The sequence below is a fragment of the Diorhabda carinulata genome, chromosome 10, assembly GCF_026250575.1.
Source record: "Diorhabda carinulata isolate Delta chromosome 10, icDioCari1.1, whole genome shotgun sequence".
Classification (NCBI taxonomy): domain Eukaryota; kingdom Metazoa; phylum Arthropoda; class Insecta; order Coleoptera; family Chrysomelidae; genus Diorhabda; species Diorhabda carinulata.
In genome coordinates, this window is record NC_079469.1 from 2,305,202 (window position 1) to 2,323,865 (window position 18,664).

Below are 18,664 nucleotides of genomic sequence, written 5' to 3' on the forward strand. Positions count from 1 at the left end.
ATTGATAGGAAAAATACGGATAATTTACAAGGATATTGAATTAATGAAGTGAAATTTTTCGAAATTTTATGTAATATAACATCCACTCAATAAATCGTATGATTGACGCATGGATGGCGCTGCCAATGTCAAATCCATATGACGTTTACGAAGTACTAACTGTCAAAAGACTATGTAAAATTCAGTTAAAAAAAAGTGACAGCCATTGAAGTGAAATTACTTTTCTTAGTTTCAAAACAATGTGTGTTGATTTATCGTTGCTTGTTGATAAAAAAAAATAATGTACAAGCTCCGTAATGGATTCAAAAGTGTTATCTGGCTCTGTTCGATGGAATTTGCTGAATTTAAACTGTCACCAATGATGGTGGACGTTTTGGTCGTCCATTTGAGCTGGTTACTCCAGAAAACATCAAGAAACTCCACAAATTAGTTATATCTAATCGTAAATTGAAATTACGTGAGATAGTCAAGACTTTAAAGATGTCAGTTTCAATTATGCGTCAACATTTGATCACGTGAAACCTTTTTTTAAAATGGTTACTGCGTTTACACACGGTCGATCAAAACCAACAACGTCTTGATGATTCAGAGCAGTTTACACATAATAAATCAGATTTTTTGCATGGATATTCGACAATTGATGAAATTTTGCCAAAAAAAACGTGTTTTTATTAGCCACACGACGTATTGAATGATAGTTAGATTATAATGGAACCTGATTGCTAAAATATCTAAAAGAACTGATTGGAAAACCTCAATTAGGTACAAAGTATCTAAAAACACTCTTTTTAGTACCAAAATGAATTATTTTATCTATTAAGACACGTGAATTGTGTTAAATTTCGTCATGAATCATCAATTGGAAACATTTTCAAATCGTCTTAATGGTTTCTAAGTTTCTAACCTCATCAACTATTGATGTCTCTCGGTAACTCTAACCGGAAATGCTTGTTTTTCATTAAATTTCCGGTAAACTTCATCAATTCTTAGATACTTTAGAACTATTGAACGTATCAAAGAAATTACGACCGCCAAAATGATATACCAGGGCGAGTTTTAAAGAAACGTTCATTATATCAATTCCTATCTCAGAAATTGTGAAAAATTAACTAATTATCTATTTAACACGTCTGCAAATAATGCAGTACTGTTGTTTAGGGTCGTTCTGAAGTTCGCGAGATGGTTTAGGCGCAAACAGCAACGCCTTAACTACGTTTGCACTTAATTTTTTGGCTTTGCCTCATTCTAGATCTTATCCACCGAAAAAATTCAAACGAACACAGTCAACATTAAAGATTTTGGCGAATATGTTACGGAATCGTCGATTTCTTGCAGTCTGGAACGTCAGACAGATATTTTGCAATGTTGAGTGAACGAATTATGGGAAAAATCGATAATAATCGATCCTACATCGAAACTACACTTTTCTCAAGTTAAAACAACACTTAGGTGACGAATGCTTTGATAGTGATGATAAAATCCGAGCAGAGTCGTAAACAAACAACTTCTTTGACTTAGAAATACAAAAATGTGTCAAAAACTACATTGGAAATTAGACAACAACGTAAGCTTTCCGACGATGTATAAATTAATTATAATAAACAACGTTTTGTATTTGTAAAAAATTTAGGAATAAACTTTTGGTACAACAGTCGTAGATCAATGGAATGATGATATAAAGTTGCTTAATTTTTCGTAAATAATAAATAAAATGTAAAAATGTACAAAAAACATCAAATTTAATAGTTATTTTGAGACAAAAATTAAAAATAAAAATTCTATTACGAAGATGGATACAGAAGTACTTGTTCTAACCTAGAGATGGCGGTAGTTGCTTGGAAAAAACCACTGTATTAGAAAGTATACATTCTATACAGCATACGTTTCAAGTTTGCAGACGCCGCGTTGTTTTGCGACGTTTTTAATGAATTTGTAACCATGGAAAAAAATTGGTTCGGTTAGGTTATGAAAATCCTTAGCTCAACCAATAAAAAATCTCTGGATGAGACTGCTACTATGTAAAATATTGAGTTAAAACGAGGCAGTATCACCTGGCATTTCAAAAAGTGCGGTACATCGCATATTAACTGAAAATTAGGACATGAGGAAGCCTTGGGCAAGATGAATGACTTGTTTGCTCACAATGGAACAAAAAAAACGTCTTAGAGATGTTTCCATCGAATGTTTCACAGAAAAAAACCAAATTCTTGCGCCGTTTCACAATCACGGATGGTTAGTAAATAATTTCACACCCGAACAATCAAAAAAATGAACTGAAATGGAAGGACCTGGTTCCAAAAAGAGACAAAGACCGTTCCATCTGCAGGCAAGGTTTTTTCGGGATAATTTCCATTGAAAAAGTAAAAACTATCAACGGCAAGTATTTTACGAACTTATTACAACGTTTGAGCAAAAAAATCAAGTAAAAACGGCCGCATTTTACTAAGAAATGCACCATCTTACACATCCGTTATTGCAATATCCAAAATGAAAGAATTGCAGTTTGAATTGCTACTTTATTCGACAGATTTAGCCCCTTCGGATTATTTTGTGTTCCCAGGTTTAAAAAAATAGCTCGGTTGTCGAAGATTTTCCAACAATGAAGATACGATGTATCGAAATTATTGAACAAGGAGATTATATATTTTTTCCCAACTTCTAGTGTTTTTTTTTTTTTCGTTGAACCAAGTACTTCTTGGATCATCCTTGTATAAATCCGAAACTAAGCAAATATCAACTTTATGGGACTTGTTTACCCACAAAACGGCATAATCCTTTGTTATTTTTTTTATTTTCGACGAATTTTTCGCTTCTTCGAGCAGGGCCGGATTAAGCTAGGGGCTTGGGGGGGCTATAGCACCGGGCCCCATCATTTGGAAATCATTTTGTATTTTTTGTTGTGTTAATACCACAAATCTAACGTATTGATATTATTTTGTGAATTTTTCCGGGTTTCCGAATTCTTTAAGGGGGCCCCGTCATTATTTTAGCCCCGGACCTTATAAATCTAAATCCGGCCCTGTCTTCGAGTGAAAATAAAACTAATATACCACAAAATATGAAGCGGGTACGCCACGTAATTTGTAGTTGTAATTTTGTTTATTTTTTACGTATTATGACCTGTTTTTTTTAATCTAAAACGTCGTGTAAATACACTTTTTAATGATTTCTAATTTATCGAAAAAACATCATTGACTTTCACCGAAGAAACGGTATAAAATGACAGTTGTTCTACATATTTACTACACGTTGATAACCGCAAAAATAAAAAAAAACGAAGATGACGGGTTATTCACCTCGTATATCTACGAATTTTATTTGTTTTTTTTTTTTCGTCAACTTACCTGTATTCGGTAGCAATCTTGTTTCGGCGGTTATGAACGGTAATAAACCACACAACACAAATAAAAAGAAGTTGTTATAAACTTCGGGGCTACCCCCGAACAACTGCATTTTACACTAAAACCCACGACATACGAGTTTATATATATATATAAAAATAATAATAAACACTTTAAAAAAACTTGTTAAACAAACATCCCATTCTTATAAAAAATTTTTTATTTCACTGTCGTTAATTTCGATAAAGTTTCAACTGACGACGTGTCGCCCCGTGTTCGGAAAAGTCTCGCGACGACTGCTCGTGTCTATCTAGATTTGCCTCTTGCCGGTGTCGGATGAAAAAGTGGATTTGCCTGTTGTACATTAACACTGCGCGTGCGCGTTTACTGCGTGAATACAGGTAATTCGACGAAGAACAATATAAATGATATTTTTCTTTCTACTAATTATCACATCGAGATAAATTTCAATAGAAAAATCTCATTTTTAAACCAAGAACAAAGTAAAAAAATTTCCAAGATACGAAAACGAAGTTTATATATGTTTATAATTGGGTTTTTAATGATATACAAGGTGTATCTGTACTAGTATTTCAAACAGTACATTTCATTTGTTATACGAGGTGTAGTTAGAAGAACTGGGTGTTTATAATATCCATTCAAGCGACAAAAATAATGAATTTCACTAGTTTGGGTATTATTTTGGCCATTTTACACTAACTCAATACAAATTAAGCGAATCTTTGTGTGCAACAAAGTGCCGATCAACTCGCTTCGACTTTTAGTTAGGTTAGTTCGCCGGTTTTCCGAATTCTATCTCGGTCGTACTCGGTACGGAATGAATTTTGTGAGTGTCGTTCAAACTGTACGTAAACTGATATTACAAATCGTCATTCGACGTACCGTGGATATTGCGGCATTAATTCCACTCGCATACATTCAATATTGGATAATTTACCCTTGCAAGTGTCAAACTCTGTCATCTGTCAAAGCCGGGGGATGTCTAATACAGATAAATTTTGGCCAAAACTGAACGTCAGAAATTGGTAAGAGTCAAGTTTTGACCGTCGAGGACGCAGAGATATTAATATATAGCACGCTATTATGTGAACGCCAACACCTACGAACTGTAAACTATTTAAATTCAAAGAAAAACGTTTTTAAACAGTTAAAACATCCAAGTGATGGATTATCCACCGAGGAGAGTACAATTTCCGCGATTTAACAGCAGATAAATATATTAATTAGGCCAAAATAAATCGAAAATAAAGAATTAAATTTTTTGATATATCGCTTCGTTTTCGAGATATCGATACTTAAAGTTATAATCAAACGTTAGTTCAAAATTCGCTTTATATTTAACAGATGGCGTTCAATCCTTCGTTTTAAATGAATATTTCATCATTTCAAATTCAATATGAATCTTGTAATTCAATAAATTTTCAGATAAATAGATTTTTTGTTTAATTTTTATATTATTTACCCTGATACTCCAAAATTATATTGAAAAAAAAACAGATTTTTATAACAAAATAAGCCATTTTTGATAAATTTCATTACACTGTGATGAATATGCACCACGAGAAAGTTAGGTTAGGTTAAGTTATGTTATGTTAGGTTAGGTTATGTTAGGTTATGTTAGGTTATGTTACGTTAGGTTATGTTAGGTTTGGTTAGGTTAGGTTAGGTTAGGTTGATATATACAAATACTAAATAAAAATAAATTTTTCCAACTTCAAGTATCGATATCTTGAAAACGAAGCGAGATGTCGAAAAATTTTATACCTCATTTTCGACTTATTTTGGGTCGATTTACAAAATGGCATAGTCAAATCCAGGCGCCACAGAAATCGTACTCGCGCTCATCCGCCGTACACTCCTAGTTTGGCACCCAATGATTTATTTCTTGTTAATCCCGCACATCAAAAATAAATTACGAGGCCAATGATCAAAAAATTGAAATCGTGGTTCTATAAACGAATACTCAAGATACCCTTATGACAAATGTCCTCAGAAGAATGAAAAAATAACGAAAAATAGTGAAAAAAATATTTGAAAAAAGAAGCCCAGGAAGAAAACGACCATCCTGGCTTAAAAACCTTAATATCTTATGTGGTTAGGTTACGTTAGGTTATGTTAGGTTATGTTAGGTTATGTTAGGTTATGTTAGGTTATGTTAGGTTATGTTAGGTTATGTTAGGTTATGTTAGGTTATGTTAGGTTATGTTAGGTTATGTTAGGTTATGTTAGGTTATGTTAGGTTATGTTAGGTTACGTTAGGTTATGTTAGGTTATGTTAGGTTATGTTAGGTTATGTTAGGTTATGTTAAGTTAGGTTAGTTCGAATTTGCGTTACCTTTTCACAGATGTTCTGGGACTTGATGCAAAAAGTTCGAGAGTGAGTAGATGACCTGCAAATACTGCTGTGAAATGATAAAAAATTTCTCATACGACCTCTCTTTTCTGAGTCAAAGGACTTTTTGTTAAAGAATCGATTGAAAAATTCATTGATTTCATGTTCTACAGGTTGTCCTTGTAAAAGTTACGGATTGTTAACCATTGGGCATGAGCCGCCCCTGTGCTTTAGATAGAAGTGTAAAATTTATTCCGTCAAATACACTACATGAACATACGTAATTATACATAAAAAATTCATAATTTTCGAATGTATAATTTAGAAAATATAGTTAAATATCTGTTCTGATTTAGCAACTTTGAAGACCTATAACTCAGAAACTAGGGGTCGTACGAGAACATTTTTTTATGTCAAAGCATTCTCGAATTTATGGCATCAATTTCCGTTTAAGCTTAAATCCGTAATCCCCCTATGAAGCTTCTCGACGCAATTACGTTCTAATTTGTGTGGATTAAATTCTATTCAATTATCAATTTCAATCGTTTCCAATAATTAATAAAAAAAAAACGATCAATAGACAATAGATTTTTTTTACAATTCTTCATAAATTACAAGTATTCAAAACACCGATTGTTTGTAATATAAAAATATTTACTTCTAAATGTTACATAATATCAATTTATAAAAAAAAATGTAATCGATTCCTAAACCGGAATTGTAAAAAAATGTGGGTTTGTATTGAATTCTTTTATAGTTAAAAGCATAATACACACATACGAGGGGATATCTATAATTACACAGCATTCAACACGAATAAAGTAATATGTCATTTACGTCGTCACACCTTGCCGTGTTGTCTGTTTTTCAAATAGTCGCGGAAATTAAGAAAATATTTGTATATTGACGTGAGAAGTTCATAATCCCAAGCGACTAAACAACTGTGTAAAACCTCGTCATTTTTCAATTGTAAACAGAGGTTATGGCAATTTTAGTAACACAGATAAATTTTTAAGGTTATGTAACTCAATAACAGATTTAAACGTATATATAAGACCGTTTAATCCTAACAAAAAGTAATCATCTAGTTTAATCATATATCCATGGTAAAATTCCATTTTTAAAAGTTATTTTCAATTTACGTCACTTCCTAACTATAATTTCATTGAATTGTTTGTTTATTGCATATTAGACGCAATGGAATTGTTCATATTCCCCCTATATCATAAAACCCCGCAAGTTCGTGATTGTTCTCTTCATCTTTGCATGAATGTATTGTCCTTCACAAATATACAATATCCATACGCGATGGATGCCGCTAAAGCTGGTGCCGGTGCCATGCCGTACCAGCCTGGTTCTTCTTCGGTCATTTTACCCCACTACAAACAGCTAGGTAACTAATTTAGTTAGTCCAGTAGAAATAGCTTGAGAGTAATAACAAAATAAAACCGTTTTCTTCGTATTTTTAATTTTAAATTCAGTAATAGATTGTTCTATTTTCAAATGAATACATTAAAATTTTTTTTAAAATATAATATTCGTCAATAATAGTGTTAAAAGTCAAAATATTACATATAACCATAGACATAGTAAACCTAGACTACGTATTTGATAAAATTCGAGTTCCAATATTAGAACGACAAGTTATTGTATCGTTATCTCTGTCAAAAGTTTGAAATATTCTTTCTAATTTCTTATATCATGTCCTATTTATTTCTATAATCTATAATCACTTCTGAAGTTGGTACAACTTTTTAATTATAGAAAGTCTAGTAATACTATTTCTACGTATATAATGAATATAGCACGTTGTTTGACATTATACAATACTTTTGTAAATAAAAATACTTCAATTGATTAGCTGATTTATTTGACATTTAGTTTTGCGCCATGTCAAACTGTCTTTAAACAACTACGGTCACGATTAGTTAATTCTAGACCCCAACCTATTTTTCCTTGACTATATTACAAGCGAGACGGCGCATTCCGTGATTATACACCTGTGTGTAGTACTTCCATTCCATCCGCCCAACTATTTTTCCATTTATTAAAATGTGATTCAAAATATAGTCGATTATTTAAATTGAACGTTTCCAAATTGTCATACATTAACGTTTAAATGTTTTGTATGTAAATTTGATTTTGTTCACCTGAGGTCTCATACGCTCATCTAACTTTTATATTATGGCGTTTTGTACAATTTAATATAAAATTATAGAGTGTAAATAAAAGTGAGAGGTAGGTACCATAAGGTACCAAGCGATGACCGTAACGGCATATTACATGACCAGTAAAAGAATTTTACGCACTGCTTATTTAAAATTGAAAGAAATTATGTCTAATATCCTTTGGTCACAAAATCGTATTTGTCAAATTAAGCACAAAATATTGTAGAATTATAGAGTAGGCAATATCATTATTAGGCTAATTTTGTAAACTGCCCTCTAGCATCGAGTAGTGATACTAAATTATAGAACACAAAATAAAAATACATCGCTAAAAATAAGCTAAAAATAATTCACGTCAAACTTATTGGTTATGTTTATGCTTGCTTTAAACATTTAAATATTTGATTAGATGACTTTAAATGTATTTTTATCCTAATTTCATTTTTACTTCCCGAATTTAATTCAATAAAAAAATGATTATTCTCAAACCGTCTTGGGTAAACCATGATCGTAAGTTAAAGAAGCCATATAGTTCATAAAAAAGTGATTAATTGATCTTTTTCAGAAAGCAAACCTATTTTTTCCGTCGATATCCACCCGAATGGAGGACGATTTGCTACTGGGGGACAAGGAGGCTCCGGAGGAAGAATTGTTATTTGGAATATTGGCCCAGTTTTAAATGAAAACGAAGAATTTAATTCAAAAATACCGAAAATGCTATGTCAAATGGATAACCATCTAGGTACGAACTTTATATTTTTTATAACAATATAGAATTGCTATAAAAGATTAACAATTACGTGATTTTAAAATAAATTGTACGAATTTTCATTTTATTATGGTAAGAAGTTGATTTATTATAGCTTGTGTGAATGTCGTTCGTTGGAGTAATGCCGGGCATTTATTAGCCTCCGGATCTGATGATAAATTAGTAATGATCTGGAGACTAACAAACGAAGGTAGTTCATCAGTATTCGGAAGTGGTCAAATTAACGTAGAAACTTGGAAATGCATTCACACTCTCAATTCACATAACGGAGACGTTCTAGACATTGCGTGGGCTCCTCACGACGGCTGGTTAGCTTCAGGAAGCGTAGATAATTCCGTTATAATCTGGAACGCACAAAAATTTCCAGAAAAAGTTGCAGTTTTAAAAAACCACACCGGAATGGTCAAAGTATCTATCAAATAACAGTATTAAATATATTTTCGTAATTATAAACGTTATTAGGGCGTAACTTGGGATCCTGTGGATAAATACATCGCCAGTCAATCCGACGATAAATCTTTAAGAATATGGAGAACGTCAGATTGGACTCAACAGGAAGTTGTGACTGATCCTTTTAACGAATGCTCTGCTACCACTCACGTCTTAAGATTATCCTGGTCGCCTGATGGTCAGTATTTAGTATCAGCACACGCGATGAACGGAGGAGGCCCAACAGCGCAAATCATCGAAAGGGAAGGCTGGAAACAAGATAAAGATTTTGTAGGACATAGAAAAGCTGTTACGTGCGTTGTAAGTAATCAAATCGATAAATATATTTCGTTATATAATTTTTTTTTAGAGATTTAACTCGAATATTTTGAAAAAACAACAAAAGAACAGTCCGAAACCTACGCAATATTGTTGCTGCGCTATAGGATCTAGAGATAGATCGATTAGTGTCTGGTTGACTTCTCTAAAAAGACCGCTGGTTGTTATTAAGGATTTATTTGATGATAGCGTTTTAGATATGTCTTGGAGTAGTAACGGGTTATACCTCATGGCTTGCTCTTGGGATGGGAGCGTCGCTTGCGTTATTTTTACCCAAGAAGAAATCGGAACTCCTTTAACAATGGATGAAAAGGTGAGAGAAAATTTTAAAATTATTCTTGCCCTTCAGTTATAACAAGAACATGGTTTGTTTTACAGCTTTTTTGTCTATATTTTCCTGTATATAACATTTAATTTCATTCCTTTTCAGCTTTATCTTCTTCTATTTTGATCTTTACGTGTGTTTTGGTGTAGATTCTTTTTGTGCCTGTTTCTTTTAATTTTCAACGTTTTTGAACCTTTTTTTTCCCTAAAAGTTAATGGTAACTTAATTTGCTTAATTTTCCTGATCTTATTGTCTGTAATTTACTTCCAAATGTTATTATTGCTTTTATTTAACTTATTTTTGATTTTTAGAATGAATTATATGAGAAAATGTATGAAAAATCGTTCATAACGGTAGAATTTCATCTTCTACAGGTTTCAAATTATTGTGCCCCCAAAAACCCACAATTTCGAGACATTTCTTCACCTTTTCCTCTTCCTCAAAGTTTTTAGTCCCCATTACATTCTGTTTTGACTTTATTTTCGTTCCGGATGTTATTTTTATCAATTTGTCGCTTATAGAATGAATTATATGAAAAGATGTACCACAAATCGTTCCAAAAGAGTTGGAACTTGTCCTTCAGCGGTTCCCAAATAATAGAAAACCCCGAATTATTAGGAGCCCTAGAAGAAAAAGAAAAACAAGAAAAATCGAACATATCGATAGAAATTCAAGACCCACCCCAACCGGTAATCCCACAAAAAGATATCCAATACGAATCCCCTAAACCCAATCAAAATATCTTAGTACCTCAGAATAAACAATTAGAAACGAGATTACCATCAGGAAAAAGGAGGATAACCCCCATGATGTTAACACCTTCGAAGGATAACAACGAAACTAGTAACCAAAAGTGAGTTATCCTCAAAAAATCAATTTTTTTCAAACGAAACTATTTTCTTTTCCAGAATTGATTCAACTAGTAATTCCCAAACGTCTTTCAGTAAATCATCCCCTTCTAAAAGTCAAATTATCATTGAAACTGTTAAACCCCAAGACATACAGAAGCCACAACAAACTACCATCCCAACAATGTGAGTTTCCCATAATTTTTTTCGATTTCCAGGAGTTAATTTGGAATTTTTTTCAGTCAGCAAAGTACAACAATGACTAAAGTAGTACCCCAACCACCCAGTGTCCAAATCAACCAGTTAATGTGTTGCGAAGTACCAGGAGATGAACCAATTGTTAAATTCATCAACGTTTTAGATCCTTTGAAATTAGCCCCGGGGGTTGCGGCGACCAAAGAATGCGGTATCGTTAAATTACAAGTGAGTGTATGGTGTGTACCGAAATAAATGTTTAATAAATTGGTTTTTAGATGACGAATAATTGCCATAAGACTCCGAAAGGTTCGCTTTCCAAAATAGAGGTGTTTAAAAATATGACCGACAAAGATCTTAAATGGGATACGTATTTAGGTGAATATTTTTTTGGATTTTTTCATAAAAATCAAAAAAGTCATCTAAAATAGTATCCGAAAAATTTATTTCGCAAATAGTTCACATCAATTTTTGCTTTTTCTTGACTTTCTTAAAGATTCTGGTTCTCAGTCCACTTTTAAATATTATTTTCATTATTTAGATTCTTATAGACTGAATTACATGGTAAAAAGTACTACGAATGGTTCTGAAAGAATCAAAATTTCATCTTCTACAGGTTCCAAATGACAAAAAATTTTATTTGGTACCTCAAATTTTGACTTTTCTTGACCTCCATCTCCTCCTTGAAATTTCTGGTCCTCAAAACATTCTATTTTTATGGTACTTCACTTTTAAATGTTATTTTTATCAATTAGTTTCTTATAGACTGAATTTTATGGAAAAACGTACCACAAATGATTCCAAAAGATTAAAAATTTCAACTTCTACATGATGAAAAATTCCATTTGGTACCTCAAAAACCTCAAATTTTGAGTTTTCTTGACCTCTATCTCCTCCTTGAGGTTTCTGGTCTTCCATACAGTCTGTTTTTCTAGTACTCCACTTTTAAATGTTATTTTTATCAATTAGTTTCTTATAGACTGAATTTTATGGAAAAACGTACCACAAATGATTCCAAAAGATTAAAAATTTCATCTTCTACATGATGAAAAATTCCATTTGGTACCTCAAAAACCTCAAATTTTGACTTTTATTGACCTCCATTTCCTCCTTGAAGTTTCTGGTCCTCCATACAGTGTGTTTTTATAGTACTTCTCTTTTAAATGTAATTTTCATTAATTTCTTATAGAATGAATTAAATGATAAAAAGTACCTCGAAATCATCTTCAACAGGTTCCAAATGATAAAAATTTTTATTTTGTATCCCATCAACTCTATTTGGATGAATATTTCTGTGGATTTTCTATAAAAATTAAATCTTTAGATCTCCCAATAACATATAGCGAAGAATCTACTACGATTAATCAAAAATCTAGTACCATACCAAAATATATGATGAAATAATTTTTTTTATATAAAAAATTTCGTCTTCAGGTTCTTCTATAAGATGCCTAACGGCCAATAGAAAACTCATAGTGGTATGCTGTGAAGATTTAACAATAAACTGTTTCGAAATAAAATCAGGAGCTCGACCTCTACCTCCGATTCTAATAGAAGATTTGGTGTCTTCGATAAGTTTATCCCAAGAAGGGCACTGTTTGGTATTGACCAAAACCGGTCTGATACATATGTGGGATCTGGAAACTCACAAAAATATTTTTTCCAGGATATCTATAAGGAGTTTGTTAACGGGAAAAGGTGAGGATGTTGTTATATCGATATCGAATGAGAACTGATTAAAATGATCTTGTAGGGATGGTGAACGGTTGTAGTTTGGGACCCTCCAATCAACCTGTGATTACTTTAACTGACGGAAGGGCTTACGCTTACAGTGTCGATCTAAAAACGTGGTAAGTGGATGAAAATAACAAAAAAATGGTGTTTTGTTAATTTTATTTACATATTTTGAACAAAATTAGATACTGGGGCAGAAATTTGTTCACAAATTGATTTTTTCGTTCTTAAACTGGATATAGTTTGATGTATTCTTCATAGGGTTATTTTTTATGGAAATTCTTTGTTATTTATTATAAAAACCTGTTTTAATTATGATCAAATTAGTAATAGTCTTGTATTACCTCTCTATCGTACCAAAAGTTCTACAATAGGACTTGAAATGTAAAATTAACCACAAAAACTACTTATACCGCCCTGATTTTCAGAAAATCTCTTAAATAATTCATTTTTTATAAATTTTTGAAATATAAAGCTCCAATTGTTACAAAAAATCCCTTAAATCTTCAATTTTTTATTATTTTCCAACATAAAGCTCAAATTTATCCAAAATATCCCTTAAATCTTTAATTTTTTAACAATTTCCTCACATAAAGCTCTAAAAGATGTACTTAATCCACCTTAACTGGTTTTATTCATGTTTTCAAAGACTTTTTTGTGTTTTTATTCTATTTTGTGGGGTTTACATAACAAATCATTTAGGGTTAATGTAACAGGCACACTTTTCATGAGAAAAGGAACATTATTTATTATATTACCCTTCTACAGTTTTAAAATTTTAACTGATGGATTATCAACCACCAAAACAACTTACTTGTTTTACCCCTAATTTTCAAAAAAATCCCTTAGATCTTTCATTTTTCATGAATTTTCCAAAATAGAGCTCCAAGTACCCAAGTACTTCTAAAATATGTACTTAAATCCACTTTTACTCATTTTATTAGCATTCTAGAAAGTTCTCTAGTGGTTACTGTCATTATTCTATTTTGTAGGAATTTTTTTGTAGGGCTTAAAACCCTAAGGCAGTATTTTCTTAAAAAGAATGCCAATAAGTCTTCTATTACCTCCTTACAGCATTAAAATTCCATCAGTGAAAATCGAAACTAAAAATTGATGAACTATTAGCTACCAAAACAACTTATCCTACCCCTAATTTTCAAAAAAAAAACCTCAGATCTTTAAATTTTACAATTTCATTAAATATCTCTTGACACCATTAAAGTTTTTAATAACTGTACCACTAAAACTGCTTATTCTACCATATTTTTCAAAAAAATTTACCAAGTACCCAAAATTTAAAATAAATTTGTCCTACTCTTATTTTGGGGGTTGTTATGATTATCCTATTATTGTAGGGTTCAAGTGTCGAATCCTTTGGATCCTGTTTGTGTAACGGGGAGCAATTTCATAAGGAAAGTACCGATGACATTGCCTCTAGCTTCTATGCAAAGATGTATGGCTTCGCAAAGAAGTATGGATACTTTACCACCGGGAGTTACACTGAGTTTCTTAGAATCTCAAATAACAGCCACGGGTGTATTGGAATCTAGTACTGAGTATAAGTATTGGTTATTTGCTATTGTGAATCATTTATTGGAGAAAGGTAATTAGAGGTGGGTAGTTATCCCTGGGGTATAACTTAATGTAATTTCAGGACCCGAATGTAGGCTTAGAGTTATATTGGACGATTTGATGGGTCCTACCCATAAAAGCGCTAAGAAACCAAAGGTGGATCAAGTTATGGTAAGTTACTTTTACTAATGCAATAGATAGGATATTTTTTTGGTTTTAGGGTATGAAAAAACGTAAATTGTTGAATGAAATATTAGGAATTATCAAAACTAAACTGCCATGGCAAAGACTTTACAAAGAATACAGTGAACAAGTTAACGAGTTACAAGATGATCTATAGGTTAAATTTTTGTGATATTAAACATAATTTTAGTAAAATAAATTTTTTAATATGAACTACTTTTCATTCTAAAACCCTACCACTACTTTTTATTCAAACGGAACAAAAAAATTAGAAATTTATCAGTATTTTCAATATTTTTATTTTACGAAGTTAAATCATTTCTAAATACAAAAAAAAAATAGTTAAACAAATCTAATAAATTTTTATTTAATAATATTTACATTCAAAATGGAGATAATCAAGTTTTTGATTCTTTTAATGTCCTTTTTCCTCTCCAATTTATTTATTTATAAGAGAAAAGGTTTATGGTACAAATGAACTACTTTAGAATCGGATAACATTCATAAAAGTACTTCTACTGAAAACGAATACTAATGGTAGAAAAAAAATAATATTGCATACTATAATTTTCATTCCAAGTCCTTATTACTTCTTTTTATTTGAACAGAACAGAAAAAATTAGAAATTTATTAGTATTTTTTATAATTTCCTATTGCAACTTGTGTTTAGTTAAATCATTTCTAAATACAAAAAATGGTTAAACAAATGTAATAATTTTTTATTTATCAATATTTACATTTAAATTGTTAATAATAAAGTTTTTGATTCTTTCAATATTCTTTTTTTTCTCCAATTTATTTATTTATAAGAGAAAATATTTATGGTACAAATGAACTAATCCAGAATCTGATAATATTTGTTGAAGTACTGCTATTAAAACTTTTATTTTGGGAAATTGAATCATTTATTAAATACAAAAAAGTAATTAAACAAATCTAATAACTTTTTATTTAACAATATTTACATATAAAATGAAGATAATCAAATTTTTGATCCTTTTAATTTCCTTTTTTCCTCTTCAATATATTTATCTATATCAGATAAAGGTTTATAGTACAAATGAACTACTTGAGAACCTGATAACATCGCTAAAAGCGCTGCTATTGAAAATAGTGAATACCTTCCCCAACTAACACCTGCGGGCATCTTTACGTTAGTCTTTATTTAGATTGTTTGATTATCTTTTTCAATTTCTTGTTCTGCTAAATTTTTAGCTTGTCTCTTCTTGAATGTTCTATCTGAAATCACGTAAACGAAATCGAATGAGATTTATTTAAATATTTTGAGATATACTTACAAAAATTTATTTCGCCAACATGCCAATTAATCATTGAAAATTCCAGAGCTGCACCTAGTACGAAAAATATCGGAAGGAATCTATACATACCAAAATACTTTTTACCCGGCCATTTATTTAGAAAATTTCGAAAACTAGGAGAATACAACTTCATTTAAATTTATCTTATTTACATAACAATTTTTTTTAATGATTTGAACTACTGGAAGTTGTGATATAACCTTAATTCTTTTGACAGCAATTGACTTATAAAATCTAGTGATTTTTTTACGTAAAAATAGTCAGTTTTTAGCGTATATTTTTTTAAATTTGAAATTATTAATTAATCACCAAGCAAATTTTGTAAATAATCAATTTCTTGATCAAAAAATAATAATTGTCATTAAACAGTCAAGTATTTTTGTTAAAATTATATAAATCCGTGAATAATTATAAGATCGCGGTTCATAGAGTTTATTTGTAGATCTGTCATAAATCGATTTCCAAGTTTGTGTTTGGAAAAATAAAATGAAGTTCATAATTCAAGACAATGTAAAAATGTTTTATCCTACAGCCGAGGAATGTAAGGTAAATAATAAAGTACATTGCACGGAAGAAGGTTGTACCAGTATTTTTATATCGGAATCTAACCTTAATTTACATTTAACCAAAACTCACCGAAAACCTCATTTATTAGAAGAATCTATCACGAAGCATTATTTCTGTCCAGAACTTGGATGTTTATACAACGCAGACAAATACTTCAAAGAATTAAAAAAACTTCGTACACATTATATGACGAAACATTCTTCAGAACAATATATTTGTTTAAATTGTAATAAGATATTTCCACAACAGAAAAATCTTCAACAACACTCCGATTATTGTGGCGTGAATTTTACTTGTCCCCAGTGCCCCGCTTATTATGCCACATACGAATCTCTACAAACTCACAGTAGAAGAAAAAAACATTGCATACCTTTAAAGACTCATTATAAAGTTATTAACACTTGTTCGAAAAGTGATACTCTACTACAAGCTACAGATAGGCCTATTTTACCTAAAAGTTCTTTCAATTTAATAATTGTACCAAACGATACTAAGAAATTTAACCAAGAAAGTCAAACGTACAACATACCATCGATTTATAAAAGCAAAATGACTCAAGTTTGTAGAGAATTTGATAGTAGAAATAATCAACAAACACAAACTGGTAATAAAAGTGAATATTTCACAGTAGAGACACAAACTATAGGAAACTATCGTAATTTATCAAGAAAAAATAGTGGATCAATGGATAATTCGTCAACGCAAAGAAGTTTGAAGACTCAAACTGATGTTATAGAATCGAAAAACTTTTCTTGCAATACGTCGTTTAAAGACGATTTTCCTATTGAAACTAATAGTTCTAGTACACAAACTGGAGAAAACAACACTTCCAATAATAATAATTCTACACATACCCACGATACGATATACACAGACACCTCTGATTTACTTCAAGACGTAAATGTTGGTAGCTTCGAGTTCGATAACTGCAACATGGAGACACAAACTGACTTCATATTTGACGACGTTATGTTCGGTTGTGATTATATGAGTAACATGTACACGCAGACCTCCGATCAAATTTTGAGTGATCTAGGTTTCAGTAATATTCAGACACAAACTTTGATAGATGACGTTCTGAAATCTGTCGAAAGCCAAACTGTTATGTCCAGGAGAAAACAAGACGTCGGAGATAGAGATATGACGCACATGGAAACACAAACCGATATGGAATTTAGGGAAATGTTGGAAGTTATCAATTCATGACTATAACTTAATTTTATTGTTTTTAAATGTTTCATTGTGGAATCTTTATGTGTCTGTTAAATTTAGTAGTTGATGTAGATTACCAATAATAAATGTTTTATGAAGTTGATTTTATACATTTTTATCCTAAATTTAAACAATGTATGCCAGAAAATGGTTATATTATTCGATATCTAACAATATATTACGTTAAAACTAACTTCAAATTTAAGTCGTAAAACCATTGAATTAAAAATAAAGAAAAGAGCAATAAATAAAAGTATGATTTTTGCAAATGGCAGACCGCAATATCCGCTTTACCATTGGCGTACTATATAAAAATTATTTTGTAGCGAAGTATACAAAAAATGAACAGAAATGAGGAAAAATTTTATCAAATATAATAGAATTAACGTTTACCTAAAACAGAAATAATAATATAAGAACTTATAATAAACTTTTATTGTAGGAAGAGCATGTGACTACAACTTTTAGCTTTGGGGTTGTAAATTAATCACAATTTTTGGTACAAAATATTGGAAAAATATTCATAATATTTTCTTTAAATACAGATGTAATCTTATTTAATTCCTAAAAATTGAGCATCGTGATAAAAATGAGCAATTAGATATTAATATTGCAATTAATTTGTAACAGGTGTAAAAATAATAAAGCTATTCTTCCATTACTCTTAATTCAATGGAACATTCACTGTACAAACATGTTCAGCCATTTTGTTTCTATCCTAGATCTTCCAAATGAATTTTTAAGTCAATCGTATAAAAAAATAAGTGCCTTTAATATTAATGTGGATCTTCCATTAAACTATAATCTAGAGATTTAACTTCTATAAAAGTAATCATACCACTAATACCTTTTGTAGTACTAGATGTCATTAATGACGATACGTCAAATGTGACCAAAATTTTTAGTGATTTACATCCATTTCATTCGGTTTACATCATTTCAAACATATATGCGCATACGAATGCATGGAAAAATTAGTTAGAACCCTCAAGCTTATTTTAAAAGATGGCGGTAATTGTGTACAACATATTTTTAAAGTGAGTAATATATTTAAATTTATATAACCCACTGATAATCATAACAAAACTTCTAACAACACAATGACGATTATCAACATCATTTTAATTATAATAATCAATACTTAACTTGTGAATATAATTGTTCATATGCATCTATTTTATACATTTATAATTACTACGAAATTTATAGAACAAATGATTATCAGCTGTTCAAGTTTCAAAGTCAGTCACATATTGCCCAAGGCCGCACCTGTGCTATTCACATCAAAATATTACATACAGATGTCACCA

At 30.8% G+C, this 18,664-nt stretch overlaps 5 protein-coding genes across 7 annotated transcripts in view; 2 read left to right on the forward strand and 3 right to left on the reverse strand.

Moving 5' to 3' along the window:
* Positions 1 to 3,661, reverse strand: part of LOC130899004 (low-density lipoprotein receptor-related protein 2) — a 54,608-nt gene extending 50,947 nt beyond the window's left edge. For both annotated transcript variants that reach the window (XM_057808657.1, XM_057808656.1), the window contains exon 1: positions 3,345 to 3,661. In XM_057808657.1, coding sequence (XP_057664640.1) covers positions 3,345 to 3,453 — 109 coding nt within the window. In that variant the 5' untranslated portion in view covers positions 3,454 to 3,661. The remainder of the gene's footprint in view (positions 1 to 3,344) is intronic.
* Positions 3,662 to 8,195: 4,534 nt separating this feature from the next.
* On the forward strand, positions 8,196 to 14,469 carry LOC130899009 (protein HIRA homolog). Of its 2 annotated transcripts, none has more exons than XM_057808663.1 (14): positions 8,196 to 8,372; positions 8,428 to 8,604; positions 8,726 to 9,039; positions 9,094 to 9,381; positions 9,431 to 9,712; positions 10,246 to 10,577; positions 10,633 to 10,758; positions 10,815 to 10,995; positions 11,046 to 11,145; positions 12,202 to 12,465; positions 12,521 to 12,617; positions 13,857 to 14,104; positions 14,156 to 14,244; positions 14,294 to 14,469. In XM_057808663.1, exons 1-14 carry the CDS (start codon positions 8,336 to 8,338, stop codon positions 14,411 to 14,413), a joined length of 2,655 nt encoding a protein of 884 aa, XP_057664646.1. In that variant the 5' UTR covers positions 8,196 to 8,335; the 3' UTR covers positions 14,414 to 14,469. The 2 variants fall into 2 exon arrangements, with proteins under 2 accessions (XP_057664646.1, XP_057664647.1); XM_057808664.1 differs by having other exon boundaries at positions 8,210 to 8,372; positions 14,156 to 14,238.
* A 710-nt stretch (positions 14,470 to 15,179) lies between these two features.
* On the reverse strand, positions 15,180 to 15,403 carry LOC130899016 (ubiquinol-cytochrome-c reductase complex assembly factor 6). The gene has a single exon (XM_057808681.1). It carries the CDS (start codon positions 15,401 to 15,403, stop codon positions 15,239 to 15,241), a length of 165 nt encoding a protein of 54 aa, XP_057664664.1. The 3' UTR covers positions 15,180 to 15,238.
* On the reverse strand, positions 15,180 to 18,566 carry LOC130899015 (small integral membrane protein 4). The gene is made up of 2 exons (XM_057808679.1): positions 15,555 to 18,566; positions 15,180 to 15,495 (listed from the first exon to the last, which is right to left on the reverse strand). The coding sequence occupies exons 1-2, from the start codon at positions 15,706 to 15,708 to the stop codon at positions 15,422 to 15,424; spliced, it is 228 nt and encodes a 75-aa protein (XP_057664662.1). The 5' UTR covers positions 15,709 to 18,566; the 3' UTR covers positions 15,180 to 15,421.
* On the forward strand, positions 15,809 to 17,457 carry LOC130899013 (uncharacterized). Its single transcript, XM_057808677.1, has one exon. The coding sequence runs from the start codon at positions 16,062 to 16,064 to the stop codon at positions 17,346 to 17,348; it is 1,287 nt and encodes a 428-aa protein (XP_057664660.1). The 5' UTR covers positions 15,809 to 16,061; the 3' UTR covers positions 17,349 to 17,457.
* Positions 18,567 to 18,664: the final 98 nt, after the last annotated feature.